At 39.9% G+C, this 17,554-nt stretch overlaps 2 protein-coding genes and 1 long non-coding RNA gene across 3 annotated transcripts in view; 1 reads left to right on the forward strand and 2 right to left on the reverse strand.

Moving 5' to 3' along the window:
• Window positions 1–2,825: 2,825 nt before the first annotated feature.
• mrpl3 (mitochondrial ribosomal protein L3) lies at window positions 2,826–11,763 on the reverse strand. The gene is made up of 10 exons (XM_034891361.1): window positions 11,522–11,763; window positions 10,424–10,605; window positions 10,246–10,337; window positions 8,476–8,574; window positions 5,318–5,417; window positions 5,174–5,234; window positions 4,839–4,950; window positions 4,608–4,685; window positions 4,424–4,501; window positions 2,826–3,054 (listed from the first exon to the last, which is right to left on the reverse strand). Exons 1-10 carry the CDS (start codon window positions 11,593–11,595, stop codon window positions 2,905–2,907), a joined length of 1,026 nt encoding a protein of 341 aa, XP_034747252.1. The 5' UTR covers window positions 11,596–11,763; the 3' UTR covers window positions 2,826–2,904.
• On the forward strand, window positions 4,884–5,877 carry LOC117956365. The gene is made up of 2 exons (XR_004659236.1): window positions 4,884–4,990; window positions 5,682–5,877. It is a non-coding gene; the product is annotated as an uncharacterized LOC117956365 (long non-coding RNA).
• Window positions 11,764–13,344: 1,581 nt separating the features above from the next.
• cpne4b (copine IVb) overlaps window positions 13,345–17,554 on the reverse strand; it is a 23,934-nt gene continuing 19,724 nt past the window's right edge. The window contains exon 16 of the mRNA XM_034891341.1: window positions 13,345–14,312. Coding sequence (XP_034747232.1) covers window positions 14,181–14,312 — 132 coding nt within the window. The 3' untranslated portion in view covers window positions 13,345–14,180. The remainder of the gene's footprint in view (window positions 14,313–17,554) is intronic.

Genomic DNA, 17,554 nt, shown 5'->3' on the forward strand with positions numbered 1-17,554 from the left:
CTGCAGGGGCGGGGATCGAACCACCAACCTTCCGATTGGCAGGCAACCGCTCTACCACTGAGCCACAGCCGCCCACATATGTGTGTGTGTATATTTTGCAGTGTGAGTATTCAGTCTGTTAAAAATAACTTAATGTTATCTTCCTGGTGAAAACATTCATTATTTTTGATTGATTTTATGAGCGCTTATATAAACACTTTATAATAACATTGCCATCTGTTGCTAATGTCTGTGTGAAATTGCATTAAGAACCCTCTTCTCTCCCATTCAGTGACTCTCCCCAGTCACTATACAGTAGATTTACGACTGGCTGTCTGACTGAGGGAGTAAATGTGTTCAAGAGCCAGCTGTCCCTCAAATAACACACTCAATAATTCATATTGCACACACACACACACACACACACACACATTCTGATCTGTGTGTGTGTGTGTGTGTGTGTGTGTGTGTGTGTTGCAATGCAGGTCACTTCAACACTTTTTGTGTAGTCTCTGCAGAGGAAGTAGAAACATAAATGCTGACCTGTCTCGGGAGCAGAATTGTTGCTTGCTAAGGAGGCAATAAAACAAAGTGTGTGTGTGTGTGTGTGTATGTGTGTGTTTGTGTGTGTGTGTGTGTGTGTGAAAAGAATAGAAGGTTGTTTGTGTTTGTGTGTCCTCTTTACTAATGGAAATCAGATCTCTCATGTGTTGAGCCAGCAGAAGTAAAGAAGTAGATCTATCATGACAGGCTGGGGTCAAAATCACATGGCCACCTGCACGCACACACTCCAAGTAACTTCTCTAATAAGGTGTTAAAGGGGTCAAGTCGATTTGTTGAAACAAGTCTAGAATCAAGTCCTAGGTAAGACAAAAGTCTTTATAAGCAAATTCTTTCATGTCTCTGAATGCTGATAATCAAAATGGCAGGAACGCTGTTTGGTCATTTTTGTTCTTTCAAAGCTGTGTTCAGCTGCGACAGCAACATTGGTATTGATTTCACCTTGTGAGTGTGTCTGTGTGTGTGTGTGTGTGTGTGTGTGTGTTTGTGTGTGTTTGTGTGTGTGTGACCAGGGCAAAATGTGGTCCTGGAGACACCTACTGAAGTAGGTACTACCACAGAGCTAGTCTCGCATTGCCAGACCTTCCTCCAAAGTGCTGCGGAGAAAGGTCTGGCTAGTCCACACCGCATTCCGGGATGGGAGAAAAACGTGCTGTGGTTCATTGGCATTTCTTAAAACCAATCACAGTTGTCATGGGCGGCGCTAAGCACCAGACAGGGACTCGGTGTTGCAGCAGCCTAACAGTCTCTGTCACCGTTTGTTGTCACCGTGGTAGTGTGCAACCGTGTAACATACAGTCACCAAACTGTGTATATTAGACGTCAAAATGAATGCCGTGTTTGACAATGTGTGCGGTCTGAACAAGGGTGGGGGAAGTAGGGAAGCCAGTAGTTATGCAGTCTGGAATATAGGTAAATTTAAAGGCCAGGTAAAATGGTTTGGCATTATGATCCAGACATTAGTGTTTGACAGCACTCTTGTAGGGGTAAACCAGTGGCTACAGTCTTGCAACTGATTTTAAATACACTTCATGCTATAGACACTGTACTTGAATATATCCAAATTATGAGGCACTTTTTTCATTAATTGGGTCATTAATTCATTGGGTGGAGCAAAACACTGAAAACTGACCAACCTAATGGTGTTCTGCCACAAGCACACCAGGCTGGAGTTTCTTCTCTTTTTGCTCTGCTGCTTTAACAGGCAGCGACCCCCCACCCCTCCCTCCCTCCCCTCGTCCACCCCCACAAGAGCCTGATGATGTGCAGGCTCCACAAAGCAGGACTTTCAAATGATTGTATTACCATTTCAAAGAACCTGCTGTTTCCTTATGAACCTACAAGCTGTGGCATGCTATATGGAGCAGGACGTTGTTTGCCACAAACATAACCCAACACCTTACATCTTTTTATCTAAATGACAACCAAGTACTATATTTACGCTGTGTCTACCGATGTGTGTCATCTCAAAAGGCATCAATGCAGTGTGTATAACCGCAGTTGTGGGTTGTGAGGCGGCACTACCACTTCCAGCGTTCCAAACAAAAGCTATGTTCCTGCTGCTGTCTGTTACATTGCAGATACAGAGCTGAAACCAACAGAGAGAGAGGGGGGGGGGCTGAATCCCATGCAGGCCTATGAGGATACATGTGCACTAAACAAGAGTCCAACACTTTGAAAGGTATGATTCTCATTTGATTATTTATTGCCAAGAAGTTGAGGAGGGGAATCTGTCAACCCACCAGCTTGGGGTATTCTATTAGTAGTTCTAATTTAAATGCTGCAGAACACAAACACAGTTACGCACTCAGCGGTTCCTGCTGCAACATTAATGTCCTCATTTATCCTCTTACGCACAAATGTCAACCTTTGTCGGCCTCCATCCCTGCCTCCTCGTTGCCCTCTACACCTTCACTAACTCCCTCTCCCATCCTTCAGTTTCTACTCCGATGTGTTTGCTTCCTCACCTTCTACCCCACTCATCCCTTCACCCGTCTGTATTGCCCTCACTCTCTCATACTGCTTTGTGCAACTCATTGCATCCAGCTCCCCCCTCCTCCTCTTCCCTTATCCTGTGTCCTGCATAGATATTGCACATTTCTCCACCACATCTGCCTCCTCTCGTTTTGTTTCACAGTCTGTTTCTCATCTCTCTGCTTGGGGATCCTCTAGTGACATCACTCCTACAGTTACCATGGTTTCAGGGTAAAGGGACCGTAATAACAGTTTGGATCAAACAGACTACTGTTGTTGCATCTCAAAATGAAAAAAAACTAGGAGCTTAAGACATTCAAAGGCATTACTCTTTATTACAAGATCCAGACATAGTTTGGGGGTTTAGATGAAAACATGAAGCGTGTGTGGTCAGGTCAGTGTTAATGATGGGTCTGTTTGAATGAACAAGTTGTCGTCATACAGGTCTTCATCAAGGTCTCCCTCCTCTTCTGTGAAATAGGTAGGAAAAGGAGGGCTGCAGAGGGTGGAGCTCCTGGTTGGCAGTACAGTATCTCTTACCTGCAACAAACACAAACAGACTTTTTGTTATAGCAATGAGGACTCTCTTAATTAGTAATGCAACAATTAAGTGTCAAAAAGTGTTCCTAGTAGCTCGCTTTTAAATATTGTCATTGTTATTCAAGCAAAAATGCCCGCATTCCCCAGGAAATGTCAACTTGACGGGTGGAAACTGTGTTGCAGACAGACCGTTTTCTAACAGTTTTCAATCTAATTAGCAGTTCTCAAGCTTTTTCAATAATTTCCCCCTAAAAAAGCAAAAAAAAAACAACATTCTTCTTAACATTAAAAGCACAAGAAATAGAATTTGGGTAATTGTTTTACTTTATTATTATTTTTATTTATTTTCATTATTTGTCGCATACGTTAGCTGTCATTTGTTTGTCGGCCGATGATCTTTACATTTTCCAAAGGAGTAATGGAACAAGAAGGAGCAGCCACAGTGAGCTGTTGGAGGAAGATTAGCAGGTGACAACTCCTCAGCCACGTAACCAACTTTGCTTTCACACTTTATTAAAACAAAATCCATAGAAATAGAATGAGAGGAGAACAGACATTAGTCAACTACTGTTTGGAAAATCGGCCTCAGCACTGCATTGACCACAGAAATAGAATGAGTTAGTCCTCTACAATGGCCACAGTTCTTTGCCATGGCAACGGTACACAAAGATGGCTGCCGCTCTGACCATCATGCTATGTTGATTTGAATTGGAATTTCCGTTCTACTGTTATTCTATTTCTATATGTAAACCCCGTACCAAGATGTAAAACCTTAAGGTTTAAAACTTTACATTTGAATCATTAACAATATTGATAAAACTACTAATAAAACAAGACAATTTTATTTAAATAAACAAAAATCATATTTAGGTTGGCAAGATCCTTTTGTTTAGTGTTCTGCACCCCCTGTGGTGGGCCTACACACCCCTAGTCTGAGAACCACTGGGTTAATCAATTAACTCTTTAACAATAAAACATAACTGTTCCTCATTTACATAGGGACATTAGGGCTGCACAGAACAATACAAATAAACACAGTTGTGAACTAACATTAATCTGCATGTGTGCCCTTTAAGGTAATATAATATAGTAGATCTAAGTTTGTGTGTGTGTGTGTGTGTGTTAGGGGACAGCTGCGCTGGGTGAAATGCAATGCACATTTGTATTCATTACTGCTTGTCTGCAAAACAAATAGGCTCTGTGTGTGTGTGTCTGCACAAACACACAAGTTGAACACAAAATGCTGATTATGGAGATGGATGCCTTGGCTATTACTAACATCATTAAGGCGCACGCAGGCAAGCATGCACGCACACACGCAAGGTCAGTCGTCACTACTACAGACATCACATCATATGATCAATTTTACCTTCAACATGCAGTTCCTGTGGCCGGGGACAGAGCCGTTAACATACAGCACATTATATTTGGTATTGACCCTCCATATCTGGAAGAGAGAGGATGCAGATAAGTATTGAACGGAAATTGCAGTCAAGGACAAACAAGTTCAACATCATCACTGTGTGTGTTTGTGTTCTTGTGAGTGTGTGTACCTTCAGTCCATAAGCCGTGATGTAGATGTTGCCCATCATGCCGGGCATCTTTTTCCCTTTAAAAACTTTGGCTGGATCCTAGACGCAGATGATGATGACGCACACACACACACGGAAACACACACCTGGATTATTATGGGAAGCCAACTGTTCTTGTCTGGCATGGGTTAGCATCTTACACTGTTTGTGTGTGTGTGTGTCTGTGTTTCTGTGCGTGTCTGAATGACTTACCCCTCCAGGTCCAGAAGCTCCGGGTCTGCGATGAGTTTTGGTTTGCCCGTGGGTGGCTGGCTGACCTTTAAACCCCCATCGCTTCATTACGCCTTGAAAACCCTTTCCAATGCTGCACACAAACACACAAAAATTCATGCTCATATATTCAGGTATGTTGACTGGTTGCCTCAGAAGATATTGACCAAAAAAAAGTTGTTTGGACTGTCTTGTAAGGTCAAAAAAGCTGATATATCTTCAAAACGAGATGCTGAAGCTGAAAGAGGGCAAAAAGTAAAAAAGGAAGCCAAAAGGAAGCGCCAGCAAGTAAAGAAAGCTGCCAGAACCAAACTTACGATTTGGCTGTGACGTCCACATACTGGCCTGGACGGAAATGTGCTGCATACAAAGGAGTGCCTGAACACACAACACACAACAAGATTAATAATTTGAACAAAACTGCCAAAGAAATGTTTTTGACATGTGACATGGGTGTGTACCTGGCTTGATGACAGCATTGTCTGAGACTTTAAAGGTGGTGACTTTCTGTTTCGGAGGCACCCCTGCATTCCTGAACATCTCCATTTCCTCTTCAGACCTCTGTCGGTCAGAGTGATGGAGAGAGAGATAAATGTGAGGATGGAGGGATGGAAGGGAGGAAAATACTGGTAAAGAAGGACGAACAGAAGTTAGACTTTGGCATTTTAAAATCAACCGTGGGCTTGTTATGAATGGGAGCCAAACACACATACTCAGGCAGACGCACGCACACTTGGCAGTGAGCGTCTGACATTTGCTTTCACTGGGCTCGCTCTCATCCCAGCCCCTCCAGTCACTCTAAACTCTCTCGCTCCCTTTTAACAGAAGGGTGAAAATCAGCCTGCCAAAGCTTCTCACTCCGACAAACTCTGACTGAAGAGTGATGTGGCTGTGTGAGAGGGAACAACTTCACATTCAACACCGGCCCATCATCAAGACTCAATGAATAAATTACACTTTGATTTTTTCATCCTTGTATACTTGATTTTTTTCCCAACTTAAAAAGATGGATGTCACATTTGAAAAGGAAAAACAGATCCTCCTCATACATACTAAGAGGAACATTTCCTCTCTTTCTAAAATAAATGTTCTTTAAAACTTTTTTTTTTAAAGGAAGTATAGGTTCACAGAGTAAACCAAAGAGCCAGTGCACCTGTCTGTTAGCCCAGGTTGCAGTGCTTGTGTTTTTGAGGTCAGGTACTGTATGCCGTCTGAGGCAGTGATGGGATCTTGGAGGTTATTAGGAGCATGAAAGGCACTTGTCAAATGTGAGTGTGCTTGTCAATGTTAGTGGGACATGGCAGAGATGAAATCTTTTGGATCCGGTTTATTTAGACACCTAAAATGAAACAGTCCCTGATGGTTAATGGGTGAGTGTAATTTCTTGACCTTGGAATTGTATTCACGAAAAGTCTTAGAACTGGGACGACGGATATGACCTCAAAGCTTCAGGGAAATGACAAAATTCAGTTATGCGTACATAAAGATGTCACACTGATTAGATTTGTTTCACATGACTATGTTATGTAGCCAGAACTAAAATGAGCAAAAGTAGACATTGTGATGTGACTCGAGTATTTGGCACTGGCTGCACTGCTGGTATTAAGAGCATAGTGACTGGTATGATTAGGATATTCTCAAACTTTACAACTCAGTATGAATTGAACACTTTAACAAATCATCAGTTTCAGCCTTATCTATTGCTTATGTAATTAATATGTTATGAAAAGTAATTGTTGTGTGATTGTGTGTTTTTTTTTGTCGGGTAATGTAAGCAATTTCTCAAGATTGGAAGGCAGAAATCAATAAGTACACAATAATTAAATTACATTTTTGTGCCGGCACAGCTGAGGATTATAAATACTTCTACCAAGTTAATGAATACAAAAATGTTTTTTATTATTATATTCCCCCCCCAAAAAGCATATTTACAAGGAATATTTGTCGTCTAATTTCAAGTTTTTATTTATTAATTGGTCTGGTATGACCAGTAGTTCATGGTGGCTAAGGTTAACAAACTGTAGATAAAAATACAATGAGGAAAATAAGTATTTGAACACACTGCTATTTTGCAAGTTCTCCCACTTAGAAATCGTAAAGGGGTCTGAAATTGTCATTGTAGGTGCATGTCCACTGTGAGTGATATAATCTAAAAAAAAAAGTCTGATTTGTTACTATTTATTTGTATGATACAGCTGCAAATAAGTATTTGAACACCTGTCTATCAGCTAGAATTCTGACCCTCAAAGACAAAATGTGCCTTCAAAATGTCCACCTCCACTCCATTTATTATCCTAAATTAGATGCACCTGTTTGAGGTTGTTGACTGCATAAAGACACCTGTCCACCCCATACAATCAGTAAGAATCCAACTACTAACATGGCCAAGACCAAAGAGCTGTCCAAAGACACTAGAGACTAAATTGTACACCTGTACAAGGTTCGAAAGGGATACGGGGAAATTGCCAAGCAGCTTGGGGAAAAAGGTCCACTGTTGGAGCAATCATTAGAAAATGGAAGAAGCTAAACATGACTGTCAAACTTCCTCGGACCGGGGCTCCATACAAGATCTCACCTCGTGGGGTCTCAGTGATCTTAATAAAGGGGAGAAATCAGCCCAGAACTACACGGGAGGAGCTGGTCAATGACCTGAAAAGAGCTGGGACCACCGCTTCCAAGGTTACTGTTGGTAATACTCTAAGACGTCATGGTTTGAAATCATGCATGGCACGGAAGGTTCCCCTGCTTAAACCAGCACACGTCAAGGCCCGTCTTAAGTTTGCCAATGACCATTTGGATGATCCAGAGGAGTTACGGGAGAAAGCCATGTGATTATATCTCTCACAGTGGACATGCACCTACAATGACAATTTCAGACCCCTTTACAATTTCTAAGTGGGAGAACTTGCAAAATAGCAGGGTGTTCAAATACTTATTTTATTTTACTAATACAGTAGCTTAGCATTTTAACTAAATGCTAGTCCAGTAGTTCAGCATTTAGCATTTTCCCATAACTGTCACCTGTAGCCATAGTGGCTGCTGTTCAACAAACGTCACATTGATTTGCTCGGCTGTTCTCACCCCACTTAACTAATATATCAAAAACAGTATAAAGTGTGTTTCTCATGTTTTACCGGAGCCTTCTTATTGTTGCTTGGGCCTCTTAATGTATAACAAAATAAGCAGGGGCATTCAGTTTTTTTATGATTATCCCCACAGGTTTATTACTTAACTCAAAAACATAACCCAGGTAATATTTTTGTCTTTTGTTATTGCAGCAAATGCAAATGCTGCAATAACGTTTGGTCTCCATCAACAACGTAGGGAAATATATCTGGTTCTTTAGCAGCTACATGCTCCACTATAGTCCCCAGCTAGCCTCTAACTTAGCCTGTGTGCCATTTGGTGCTTAGCGTGTACTGTACTGTGAGTTTTTAGAGCTTTTAAAATGAAAACAGATCTGCTGCAACTGAAAATAAAAATGATTGATTATAGCCAGTTAAAAATTAACTAAGATTTTCTAAGTAATGTAATTTAATATTTCAACACATCCATTATCACTATCAGCTAAGAAAAAAATCCTTAAACAGGTATTATGATATTAACAGCTATTTCTTACGTGGAATGGTGATACATTTTTCCCTCCTACCAGAAGGGCGGCGGTGTGTCCATCATTTTCTTCCTTGGACAGGTGCTTTATGACATGACAGTCCTGCACCTGGGAAAAAGAACAGAGATTGGATTAAAGTGCCCATATTTTTTTCATTTTCAGGTTCATAATTGTATTTTGAGGTTGTTGCACAATAGGTTTAGATGGTTTCATTAAAAAAAACAATATTTTTGTTGTACTGCACATTGCTGCATATCCTGTTTTCACCCTGTGTGTTTAGGTCTCTGTTTTAGCTACAGAGTGAGACGTCCCGCTTCTATACTATCTGTGTTGGGAGTCACACATGCGCAGTAGCTAGGTAAGATCACATCAGCTAGATAACTCTTTCCCAACTTTGGTCAGTACAAGGCAGGATTAGCCGGGAGACTTCTTCTAAACAAAAACCTGCAGAACAGGGACATGTAAGTAGTTCTTTTCTAGATTATGGTAAACTAGTGTGTGTTGTAGAACTGTTTTGCCATTGAAAATGAGATAGAATGCTAGCGCTAGCATGCTCCGGTTAGCCACCTCATCTCGACTAATTACGTAGGAAGCCGTGCACATTTTGAACAGCTCCCCGCTAGACTGAGGGCAGAGGACATTTAGAAACCAGTATCTCACTCAAAACAGCATGAATGGTATTTTTCTCCCAAGTTTGTAAGCATGTGGAAGCACCAGAGACACAAAATAACACCCCAAGTCCCAGAAAAAGGGATTTTCACTGTGCCACTTGTTTCCACCTAAACTACAACTAGATTTCTTTTTGTTTCAGAAACTATCACGGTTTCACAGTATTATTATTATTATTATTATTATGTGTTGCAAAAAACCTAAAATGAATGAAAATAAAGGGTCTCCCTTTGGAAATTTAATTGAATACTATTTTCTCCTTTTGTGAATAAATAGCCCTTTTAGATAAAAGTTCCTGGATAAAGCATTTCAATATGGTGCAACCAGCTAACTCCCAAAACCAGACTATTACTACTTTTTGGCTTTTTGGCCACATACAACAATAGGATGACATCACAAGCATTTATCAATACATGCTACACTGCAAGAATGTCAGAAGATGATGATAGAAAAGAGACATATACCCCCCAAAAGTCAAAAAGGCTTTTTATCTATAAAACTATAATATATATATAATATATTATAAATATAAAACTATATTTATTTACTGACCTACTTAAAGTTTCCCTTTAGATAGAACATGTACCACAAAGCCAAAGTGGTGGGAGTACTGTCACCCCGAGAGAGCACATTTAAATGCTCTACTTTGCATCTAGCACAGACCGTCCCTGAAACTAAACACTAAATGTTACAAAAGTGAATCAGCAGATGGGGGTAGAAGTTTATTATGTCCTTGAATACGGTATTAACTGAAGGTGATGACCAAACATTTTACTGAAATTATTATAGGAGTTTGTGATGCTACCTACAATGTCATTATCAATAAAGAGTAAAGTGAAAACACACAGCCACAGTTTGCCATTTACATCACTGACGGATTAGTCGATGAGACTTAACCCCCCCCCCCCTTCACACACACACACACACACACACACACACACACACACACACACACTCTAAAGAACAATCCAATTTATTTGACTGATTTTCTGCCCTGTTGGTTAACTTAATTATGGATGAAAAACACACATTATCATTCCTGAAGACCTGTGGCTTTTTTGATGCAAAGCTTGGGCACAACAGAAAAGGCAACAGTTGTGTGTGTGTTACCTGTAACATGGTGACTACATGTCTTTCTCCCATTTTTGTCCAGATAGGAGCCATCCCCAACTTCACGGCTACTAGCCCAACTCTTCGACTACCTGGGAGGACAAACGGAGAGCCAGTTAGAGTGCAAAGAGGAAGAAGATTCATGATATACATAGCCCTCACTAATCATGACACCTACCCGCTGTCCACTCATGGCGCTGCCAGGGCTCATCTTTGAGCGGGTTGAGCTTATCAGCTGTTTGTCTCCTGTATTCCTCTGCCATACTCTTCCTCATGTACTCCTGGTTGTCCTCTGTGAGGTGTTCATCAAACCACGTTGTGGTCTTTACTGTTCTAATACAACCTACCACATAGGCAGGGCTGCCAAAAAAAAAAGAAAATTCATGAAAGCAGGTGCAGTTATTTACCAGGAAGACCACTTTTGACAGACTAATAATGGCCAGACACATAATCACCACTATGTCGAAGCAATTCAAGAGTACCAGTTGACATACATATGTGCTTATCTTTTTTAGGGGTGGGCAATATGGAGAAAATCAGTAATCAGGGCCTTCTTCAACCCCATTAACTTATATAATATATAAATATTTTTGTTATTATCATTCTAGGTAAGGGCTAATTTGATGTCACTGAATAACCTACCTAAACTGAAATTTGCATCACTGCTTCAGATCTTACACTAGAAGACACAGACAATTTGTGCCTTTTAATTGCATAAATGTCACTGCCCAATGACAACTCAAAGACGGAATAAAAGGTACACATGACTGAATTACACTGGTGGCCTTTTATCATATTAAGGTCTGCCCACGTCTGCTTTCAGTTGGCTATCAACACATTATTCATTTGTTTCTGTAGAGTGGGGAAGAGGAGTGGTTCATCCTTCTCTACTTTAACATACATCTTTTTAAAATCAAAATCTTATATCTCAAAAACGAAAAGTCCATACAGTGACACAAAGGCCCCGGATAGGCTTTCAGCCAAACAATGACAATGCACAAACCGTATGAAGTGTTTGTAACTAAATGGTATTCTACTTTATTATAACTCACTACGTCACTAGGAAGCAGGGGCAAGTAAGATAGCTTTAAAATGTGCAAATAATAACATTAGCTAATTTATTAACAAATAGAAGTCTCTGGTGAAACAGCAAGGACAGTAACGTAACTAAATTTGCACTGAAAAACTGTACTCTTCACCACAGCAACTGAGTTAAGTTTTCTACGTGCTAACTTCGGTTACATTAGCACAACGTTAGCCAGTTAGCATTAGCTACCTTTCAGCTGCTGCTCGGGGAGAAATGAGTCGAGGTCCCCGCTGAAGAAGAAACCGACAGCTCCACGCCGCCATTGCGCTCTTTATTATATACACTTCCACAAAAATTATGTATTTAAAAAAACAACGTATACAAAATAAGGGGACATAGAGTGTCACAGCATATACACAACCATGCCTTCGTTTTCGTCCTGTTCCAAATGTCACCCTTGCTACTACTTGTACGTGACAAAAACAGTTCCGCGCTGCACAGTGTCATTGAAAAGGTTCCGCACAACTGCAATTTTTTATTTTTTATCTAACATCTCAATTTGCTAAAATATTAAATATGATATCCACACAGCAACTTAACGTGTATGCTTACATAAAACACATTGTTGTTGACGACTTGATACAAATAAACAATAATAAATGTTGAGTTAGTTAATTGTTGACTTTGGAAATTGACAGAACAATTTGATCCTGATGTCAATTTAACGTTAGTAGTTTTCGAGCTGTTAATTATACATGATCTTCATCAACATATGGAGTTCATCCAGTTAGATGTTTATATCTCCTTTTTGGAGCACTATAAAATGAATAAACACATTTTATTTGGTCAAATATCAAGTAATACTTCCTTTCTGACTGTCTCCTGAATTATAACAATATACTGTGTAACAGCAATTGTTGGAATGTAGGCTATTATTATTATCATCATTGTTGTTGTTGTTGTTGTTGTTGTTATTGTAGTTATTAATTATTATAATGGTTATTATTGTTGCCTCAGTGTCCCAGTTTATTGCATTAAACATTAAAAATATAGTTTTAGAGAATTATGTTACATTTTATAACGGACCAGAAGAGAATACTATAGAAGGTGTGGTTTTGCTCATTTTTGGTGGATCTCACTAAACCTTTACACAACAACTGATCCTCTCAGTGTAACTCTACTAATATGGGTGGTCTCTAAAAAAACAGATATTAGGAGGTTCATGTGCTGAATACTGATCTGACTGTCAGAGACTGGGGCACGTGTGGAGTATACTCTCAGGATGCCCAACTTTAGTTTGCCCTAATTAACTATATGGAGATTTATGAGATAATGTATTCTTGCATTTTAATGTCTGTCTGTGAGACACAGAGAGAGTGTAAGAAATTTGTTGTGGATGATGTCATGAACCAGCACGCCACAATACTTAAAACTGCCATGAGAGAGCCAGAGACCATGAGGTGCATGATGCAGTATCTAACCTCAGTAGAGGTCTGCATATACAAATAGCCTGCATATTCATTGGCAATCCGAAAAATTGAAGCCCACAGGGATGAGAAAAATTAATCAATTAACAGGCGGCCACCTGCTCTTTCTTTATTATTAGACTAATAGATTAGATTACTAGATTATATCGTCACACTGCATCCCTAAACACAGCCTTTTAAATTCAGTAATTAGGAGGACGTTACATTGTTTTACATAACTTCCTTCCTAGACTTAACCTTACATTAGACAAGAGACGTAGCAGCTGTTTGATAAGACAGTGCTGCTCACCCTTCCAAGGCCATGGAGGAAGTAAAAACATAACACATTTTGTCTGTGCTGAGATATTTGGGCACCTGCAATATCTTTGTTTACCTAAAGGTTCAGCTAAACCTAACACCTACAGCATGAGTTTAACTACATCTTCAGTAAGAGACTGTAGGTCTGAGAGCACCACCCCATACTGTGTAATCCCAAATTCTCATCAATTGAGTGTTCATTAAATGCTCCAGTGTAATTCATCAAAGTCTCTGGAACATTTTTCACATACAGCATGACACAAACACAAACATCAGATCACACTAAAATGAGAAAACCAAAGTCTTTATTATAATCAACATGCAGAATACAGAAAAAAAACAGTTTTCAGCTCACAGATGAGTGTCTACCACACACGCTTTGCTATCCACCCAAAACTCTTTACAATGTAAGAAGGTTATTATTAAGAAATTATTACAATTATTCAGTTGTTTATTTCCATTTAGCAAAATCTCAAACAAATCTGTAGAAAAGAACCCAAAACACCCAAGGCCACCCGGAATGGCATTCAAATGACAGAGATACTTTATTTCATAACTAGCAAGCTGGTACTGGAGATTGGATATTAGCGAGAGCTGAATTACTCATGCATTTATGCAGTACACTAACAGGGACACTACAATTCCCATAAATAACATTTGCAATGCTAATTCTAAGAATTTATGGCTATGCAATAACATATTGTGGGGCTTCTACCCATAGGTATTTTACTTTATGTACTTGCTAGTTATCTAAATAAGGTAGGAGTGTCATTTCTTTGGGTGGGCTATGGTCTGAGTCTGCATGCTGGTTCAGAAGACTGCTCTTGTTTCTATAAACACCTTTTAGATATACAGTAGATAGTAATAAATTTCCAAGGCGATGCCATTGTGGCCAAACATGCAAAAGTCACCAATGGAGTAGTTCAAATTGTTTCACCAGAAATAGCTAATTTTCTGAGCTAGACTACTGTATATAGTATCTAATAAGGTTATGCGTACACGTTTGTTTGTGTATGTATGTGTGCTTGTGCTTTAACATGTGTATATGTATTATACAGTACATTCATGTATGAATATATATGTGTGTCTGTGTATTTGCGTGTATGTTTGCGTGTAGTCCATCGTCAGGGACTGAAGGTTCTTGTGGACTCATAGTCCGACATACACTTGGGTTTGATGCCTTTAGCATTGTAGTAATCCACCACCTGGTTAGGGACTTCTGCCAAAACACTCTTGGCCAACGCGGCTGGGGAGGCCTGGAAACACGACAGACAGAGAGTGTGAGAGAGAGAGAGAGAGAGGGATGGGTTACAAATGCATACACATCACCAGCCACGCACAATTAGGACTAGGATGCAAACATTTAATGTTGGACTGATGCTGTCAAAGCTCTGGACTAGTGAGACTATGTAATCAGACAAGCTAATTTGTCCTCTAGTGCCATTGCTTGGTTGATATATGTACATCTGCTTAACAAAATGGCACTGGAGGAAAACCGAGAAAAATCCGATCCTGCCTTTGCATAAAAAACAATGCATTAAAGCACACTCTTTACACTTAGCAAAAGAAATTGATCATGAATATTAAAACTGGGTTCCAGATTAAGCCATATGAGTTATTCATGAAACGTAGCAGTTGTGTTTGTTCATATTTTGCTCTTGTTCAAAAAATGCAATTCCTTGACTTAAGGTTAAAAAAACAAAACAATCAAAATAATGAAGGAAAGGTATATTTTCATAGCAGAAATTACTGAAACCTCCATTCGGAATTACAAAAACACTGACATCATTAATTGGAGCCGTTCGTAGCCAGGAAGCATGTTGTAAAATAGTTTTGCGTTTTAATAGTTTATAATTAGATCATTCTAGCCTCGCAGAATTTACTGCTTTTGTTTCATTTTATTTGCGCTGTTATCAGGATGTCATTGGAAAAGAGAGCAATCTTTCAATGGCCTGTCCTGAATAAAGCTAAGTCTTGATTATTTTTATTCTATAATATCCTCCAAATTTAGGGTTATGGAGGGGGTTCGGTGGGTGGTTCATTCATTCAGCCTCTTTTTTCTTCTACAACTCTACAGTTCTTTGTCTATATTTGTTTCTGTATTTATTGTTTATTTTATAATAATGTTTAAGGTTTGATTATGTATGCACCATTCACCATGGAAAATTCCACATAAGTGCAACTTATTGTGGCATTAACCCTTTTCTGATTTGTTTTGTTATACGTATGCAATTCAAAAAAAGCCCTATGAAAATACATCATGTTAAGAATGCATTGTTATCAAAAAGCAAGCCAGAGTTCTGTCAATTCGGAACAAGTTAAATGTTATTTTCCATCAAGGGACTTGTGGAGTAATAAATTGAAGACTTTTACTTTTAAATGTACAGTAAAAGTATCAAATATTCAACCTCAAAACACTAAAAACTATACTTACATTCGGTATTGAAAAAAGAGAATATTCTTTATAAAGCGTACATAAACACACACATTATTACAATCAGGCCAGCCCTTCTTCTGCATGAACACACATGCTCCCATGCTGCACACACTTCCGAATCCTCAAAGTCAGAGAGTCTGACATACTCCGTCTCACATAATTCCCCGAGACAATGCACCATCAAAGAGCACCCACCCCAACCTCCTCCTCTCATTTCCACCCTCTCTCCCGCTTTGTCCCCCCTGCTCCTATCTACCTGTTATTCCCCACTCTGCTTGTCTCACATCGCCTGTGTCCTGCTAATCCTTTCTGAAAAGAAACGACGGAGCAGAAAATCACCTCTCCACCTCTGTCATACACTCCCTTGCTCCCTTTTGTCTTTAGCTCCGGTCTCTTGTTGACCCGTCTCCTGCACCACCACTCTCTCTCCCTCCACCTTTCTTTTCTGTTCCTCCCGATTTATTCATCATCTTTCCTGCCTGACTGTCTTTTTTATGTCCTTTAGGTACACTACATGTTTCTTCTCCTTCCTACAGTCTCCCCCCTCTCTTTCTGTTTAGCTGGGATGTAATTTGTAGATTTCTCAACCTGTCAAAGACTAAATTCACCATAACAAACCCAGCCAAACACCCTGTCAAAGTCATGCAAAAAGAATGGCACTAGAGAGAGAGAGAGACACACACTCACACACACAAACAAACACACACACACACACACACACACACACAAACACATGCAGAGCAGAGCAGAGCAGATGTGTTTTGATCAGCAAGCCACACATATTACGCCCACACACTCACACTCGTTACCCCCTGAACACAGCACTTCTTGCCACCCACACCCCCCCACACACACACACATACCCACACACACACACATACCCACACACACACACACACACACACACACACACACACACACACACTTATAGCAGGGCTTGGTATTGAATCCCAAACTTGAATCCCTTCCTTCTTGTGTGTGTGTGTGTGTTTGTGTGTGTGTGTGGTGTGTGTGTGTGTGTGTGTGTGTGTGTGTGTGTGTGTGTGTGTGTGTGTGTGAATGCAGCCTTACACTTAAGACAAAGAAAAGAAAGTTAAACTGACAAGTAAAAGAAAAAAATTGCATTTTATTTTTTAATATCAGGACAGAACCTCAGGTGTTGTTCTAGCAACAATAATGTAACATTTGAGGCTTTTTTAAAGTCTGTGGCCTTAATGTGAAATTGTTAAACGCTGACTAGATACTCTTTTACGACCTCACATTTCTTGTGCCCTTTAATGCAATTCAACTTGAGAAAGCTCTAACCTTTTAACGTAAGAAGCTCTGAATCTAGTGCAAAAGCATGTTACAAAACGCATTCTGCTGCATTCTTAAATATAGTGCCCCATTTATGTCTCGATAGTGCCTGACCTTCCCAGAGAAATAGTCACATTTTCTGCCTAGAATGCATTTATCACTATTTTTCCTGAAAAAAAAATGCCACTAACCCCTCCTCCAAGCTAGGGCTTGGTATCATCTATCTAAGTGAGATGTATCTGTATGTATGTAGTGGGGGTGGGAAGGTAACCTGCATGTCAGGAACACACATACAGCACGCTTTACAACGGCGAGGGGGGGGGGGGGGGGGGGGGGGGGGTTTGACTCTTTTCCTGCTTCCAACGTTAGCTACGTGATTGATGGATTTACCAAACTAACTTTTCCTCACTTTCATTAAGCACGAGCGGTTAGCTGAAAGGAACATTGGGACTGTTGTTTGGAATAAGGTTGGCGGAAAAAAAGGCTTTTCAGTGTCTATTATTTTGCTAAGAGGAAACTTAATAAAAGGCCGTTTGCCAATATAGTATTAAGTTGCTGTGAGCTGTGGCTTCCATTCACTTCTAAACAGAGGCAGAACATAACGTCATCTTGGAGATTATTCCTTCACAGCTTTGTGCGATACTAAAAAAATCTCAGAGCTGAACACAGACGGGCAGACACAGCAGTTTTCATCAGACTCACCCTTGGTTGGGTTGATTAAGTCCACTCCTAACTTACAACACTAATAACATTACAGTTTCCAAA

The sequence above is a fragment of the Etheostoma cragini genome, chromosome 14 (assembly GCF_013103735.1).
Source record: "Etheostoma cragini isolate CJK2018 chromosome 14, CSU_Ecrag_1.0, whole genome shotgun sequence".
Lineage (NCBI taxonomy): Eukaryota > Metazoa > Chordata > Actinopteri > Perciformes > Percidae > Etheostoma > Etheostoma cragini.

Coding starts and splice junctions, on each gene's coding strand:
- mrpl3 (XM_034891361.1), bottom strand. CDS start 11,595: ATGGCGGCGTGGAGCTGTCGGTTTCTTCTTCAGCGGGGACCTCGACTC. Junction 10,338..10,423: donor GCGCCATGAGTGGACAGCGG/GTAGGTGTCATG, acceptor TTGTCCTCCCAG/GTAGTCGAAGAGTTGGGCTA. Junction 4,686..4,838: donor GAGCTTCTGGACCTGGAGGG/GTAAGTCATTCA, acceptor ATCTGCGTCTAG/GATCCAGCCAAAGTTTTTAA.